At 42.4% G+C, this 4,186-nt stretch overlaps 1 protein-coding gene across 1 annotated transcript; it reads right to left on the bottom strand.

The window, feature by feature from the left end:
- Nucleotides 1–452: 452 nt before the first annotated feature.
- On the bottom strand, nucleotides 453–3,471 carry LOC133657692 (uncharacterized). Its single transcript, XM_062059310.1, has 2 exons — nucleotides 1,071–3,471; nucleotides 453–969 (listed from the first exon to the last, which is right to left on the bottom strand). The coding sequence occupies exon 1, from the start codon at nucleotides 3,445–3,447 to the stop codon at nucleotides 1,078–1,080; it is 2,370 nt and encodes a 789-aa protein (XP_061915294.1). The 5' UTR covers nucleotides 3,448–3,471; the 3' UTR covers nucleotides 453–969; nucleotides 1,071–1,077.
- Nucleotides 3,472–4,186: the final 715 nt, after the last annotated feature.

A 4,186-nucleotide genomic window follows, 5' to 3' on the forward strand; every position in this document is an offset into this window, starting at 1 on the left:
CACAACTTAAATTTAACTAAAATATTATTTTATTTGTGGTCGACAAAAGAAAAGTAGTGAGAATATCTCCATGTTAAGAAACTCGGCTTCGGCTTCGCCATGATGTCTTGTTAGTAAACACAGACACAGACACACACACACAAACACAGAGCGCGCCTCTTCTCCTTCGCCTCTTCTGCAGCACTCCAATAAAACACACTCAGACCTTCTCACTTTCTAGCAGATACTACATAAAAAAAAAATAACGTAAAATAACGCAGTAACGCATCATGTAGTAACGGTAACTGAGTTACTGAATATAAAAAATAACGCGTTTAGATTACTATCTCAAGTTGTCGTTACGTATATGTATTGTTGCATTTGAACAATTGTATTGTTGATGATAAAGGTAAAGTACTGGTATTGTTTATTATCAATATAGTCTGGTGGCTTAGTGACATTACCGTTACGGAGCGGATAAAAGCGCCAAATTTTTTATGGGCCTTCTTTATGACCTACTGAAGGATTTTAGAAGGGTACTCAAACTTAAATATTGAAAATACCTTTATAGTGCACATAAGTTATTTTGATCAATAACTGCAAAAAACGCCTATACTAAAAAAGGACTAATTCTTGTCATGTGTCCTCCTGCTGCTAGTTTTTACATCATACTTGCACAGGGTGTCTACAGGTAGTGTCTTCACATCCCAGAACAGCCAGAATGCCAATATTTGATTCCATTATGAACCATTTGGCTTTCAAATAAGGCCTCATTATGGACGGAAATAGCAAAAAGTATCATTTTCAGATGATGATTCAAGACCCAGCACATGAAGTATTATCCATAAAACCTTTAATGCAATTATAATGTTAGAACTCTGATTGAGGCCAAAAATAAATTAAAGGGGCAAGTCAGCTGGTGCACATGATCAGCATGGGGGCTGAGGACCAATGGCCTGGATGACTCTTCTTACTACACTATGAAGTAATCTGCACGTGAAACAGGCAAGAAAACAATTGTTGTCACAATTTAAACAAATTGACATGCATCATAATGTGGAAACTTGGTGTATTGGTGTGCATAACTGTACCTGGTGTCTATTTGCAGCAGTTGCATTTGCAAAGTGGAGAACAGTCAATATTAGCATTGCTGCATTTACAGCTGGAACAGTCACCTTTACATGAGCATTTTATCAGCTCTCTGCAGGCAATGGAGACCTCGGGAATGGTTATCCAAACTGGAACCCATGACCCTGTTTCGTCCTTGGTCCATCCAAAGTCCTTTGGAGAAGGAATCACTTGCTGTGTGTCTGTGCTGGTTGCCCAGATTCCTGCCTGAAACACAGCCCGTTTTACATGCTGGAGTAGGGCATCCTGCGTGGGAGGTAATCTCTCCATCGGCCGACTGTCTTGACAGAAGAGTTCCTTCCTTGTTTGACTGATGGAGTTCAAAGGACTGGATCTGTTGTACAGGATCACAGTCAGCCTCTCAAGTGTCTGGAAATGCTCAGAGTCAACTTTTAGTTCCTGGAATGGATGCTTTGCCAGATACATAAATGTTTCTGTAGCAGCATCATAGGCTTGCCAGGCCCTCCAAGCTGACTTCTTGCCTTTTCCGTTAAATGCAGATGTTGTGTCACAACCTGAATATGCGTGGAACATAAGCAGACCTTGTGATTTGGGTTCCCCCAGGCTTTTGCAGATGTGGTTTATGTGGTAATATCTGAACCTTTTTCCCATGCCAAAAGCCACCCAGATGTCAGTCAATGGTTGAAGCACCACCAAATCATAAAATAAACCAGCAAGGATCACGATGACATCAGTGTCCACAGTTCGCACAAGAACTGTCTTTGCTCCCTCCTTCAATGCGCATTGTAGATGGACCACTATCCTTGTGTCTGCCTCCTCATGGTTGCAACAGTCCATCATGCTAGTGGAACCAAAAGCTTGTCCTGACACCGCTTGCCCCGATGTGACATACACAGCTTTGGTTGGTGGCCAGCTGAACTCTTGGATCTTGGATGTCAAGAAATCAAACAACTCCTTCTTGTTGATTGGGTCGCGAAGAAAGTCCATCCAGTTGCCTGGCAACTTTGTCGGGCCTGACACTTTCCTGCGAACACCACGTCCTCTTTTTTCTCGGGTGGACTCCTTCAAGCTGTCAGGGATGTACGTGTCCCATACAACATCCAATCGTTTTGCATCCTGCAGCTGCTTCTGCAGGTAGGGGATGAAAACCTCATTTGCATAAGCATCAAACGTGCTCACTCTAATAGTGGGCAGGCAGTGGACAATTACTGCCCCATCTAGGACTTTGAAGTCATAGGTTGAGGGTGGCTCTGATTGTGCTGGCTGCTCAAGACATTGTAGCAGGTCTGATTTGGTGCCTGTCAGATGAAGTTTTCCAAAGTCTGAGAGAGATGGAGGGAAGGACTGCACCTCATGTGTAAAGAATTCATCCAAATTACTCTCACGGCTCTGCATAGCTACATATAGCTGGCCAAAGAGTGCCACGTTGTTCTGAAGCACTTTAATCTTTTTCCCATCTTTAGACATTGTCTTGCGTCTAGGTTGCCTGAAGACTGCCAAGGAATTCCTTTTAATCGGATCATGGATAGATTGTGTGCGTTCATCAAGCACCTTCTTGACAAACTCCTGATATTGTCTCTTCCCTGTGTCCTCCAGGATGAGCATGGTATTTGCGACTAATTTATCTGCGCAGTTGCGACTATCAAGAGTCACAAGTTCCTCGAAGACATCCAGGAAAGGGTTTCCCATACGCCTTATGGTATCTGACAGACTGTTGACCTGTCTCTGGAATGTCTTCTGTGTGCCAAGACCCTGCTCATGGTGCTGGAAGCTCTCTTTGTCATCTTGGAGATATTCCTCTTCAAATTCCTTTATCAATCTTGCCATTTCTGGGCCTGTGAGCATCCATCTTCTGAAGGCAGTTGGATTTTCTGTGAGGCCAACCGCACCACCTGAACCTTTCACATTCTTGTTCTCTTGTTCATGAGCTTGGTCCAGTGGGATTGCAGAAAACCTGTTAGATGTCTTTGAAAGAACCCAGTGAGAATTCTTCTCAAACTCGTCCTTGATAGAGTCGGGCAAAGACTTCATGTCCCTGATATGGACAGGCAACCATCTTGAATAGTTCACATGGTCCAAGGCAAAGAATAGAGGGGCCAGTTCTTCAAGCACTTCTACATACAGTAGGAAATTCTGCTCTCTGTGTGCCCTTATGAAGATGAGAATGAGGGTTTCATATCTCATGATCAGATCCCAGAACATGAACGTCGGACTCTTCTTCAGCATGTTGTTTCTCCAAGCCATGAAGGACTCTTCATCTTTGGGGCCTGCACTAACCCTGAAAGCCTCCTGTTGTAGATTGTGCAGTGTCAAGACAGTGACCTGGTGTGCATGCCTGGTTCGTGTTAGGTGTGCTGCTTTCAGAAACGACTCAGCCATGCCACTTGATGCCACTTCTGCTTCAATCAGTGCTGTCGTCATTTTTTCAGCTTTTTTCTTAATTCCGCCTATACTGTACAGGACTTTATGGAGGATGTACCTGTACCAGGTGCCTTGGTAATGCATTTTAGACATCATTTTGAATGTTTATCCATCACTGGACCCAATTAAAAGCAAATTTACCTTCCTAAGTGGAAAAAAACAACAATTTATCAGCAATATACCTTTTATGACTCCGGAATAACATTTTTTAAACAATTTTGTGCACTATATGGGTATTTTCAATATTTAAGTTTGAGTACCCTTCTAAAATCCTTCAGTAGGTCATAAAGAAGGCCTGTAAAAAAATTGGCGCTTTTATCCGCTCCGTAACGGTACGCCTAAAAATGTGCGCTAACCCACCGCACTAATAGCACTATTTCTATTGGTATTCATATTGCTCCATTTTTAGTGTAATAATGCTCATTGTCATTTCTGTATATATATATTTTTTTTAATTTTCGCTAACTGCTTATTTGCTATTACTTTTACCATCATATTTGTACATGTCGTGTTTGCTGATGTTGCTCTGTTGTTGTTGTTGTTGTGTTTGCTGTTGTTGTTTTTGTCTCTCTGTCTAATCCCCCTCTTGTCCCCACAATTCCCCCCTCTGTCTTCCTTTTTCTCTCTTTCTATCCCCTCCTGCTCCGGCCCGGCTGCACCAAATGATAATATAAATACATTTAATAAAGTCAAAATA

This window comes from Entelurus aequoreus, linkage group LG09 (assembly GCF_033978785.1).
Source record: "Entelurus aequoreus isolate RoL-2023_Sb linkage group LG09, RoL_Eaeq_v1.1, whole genome shotgun sequence".
In the NCBI taxonomy this organism is placed as follows: domain Eukaryota; kingdom Metazoa; phylum Chordata; class Actinopteri; order Syngnathiformes; family Syngnathidae; genus Entelurus; species Entelurus aequoreus.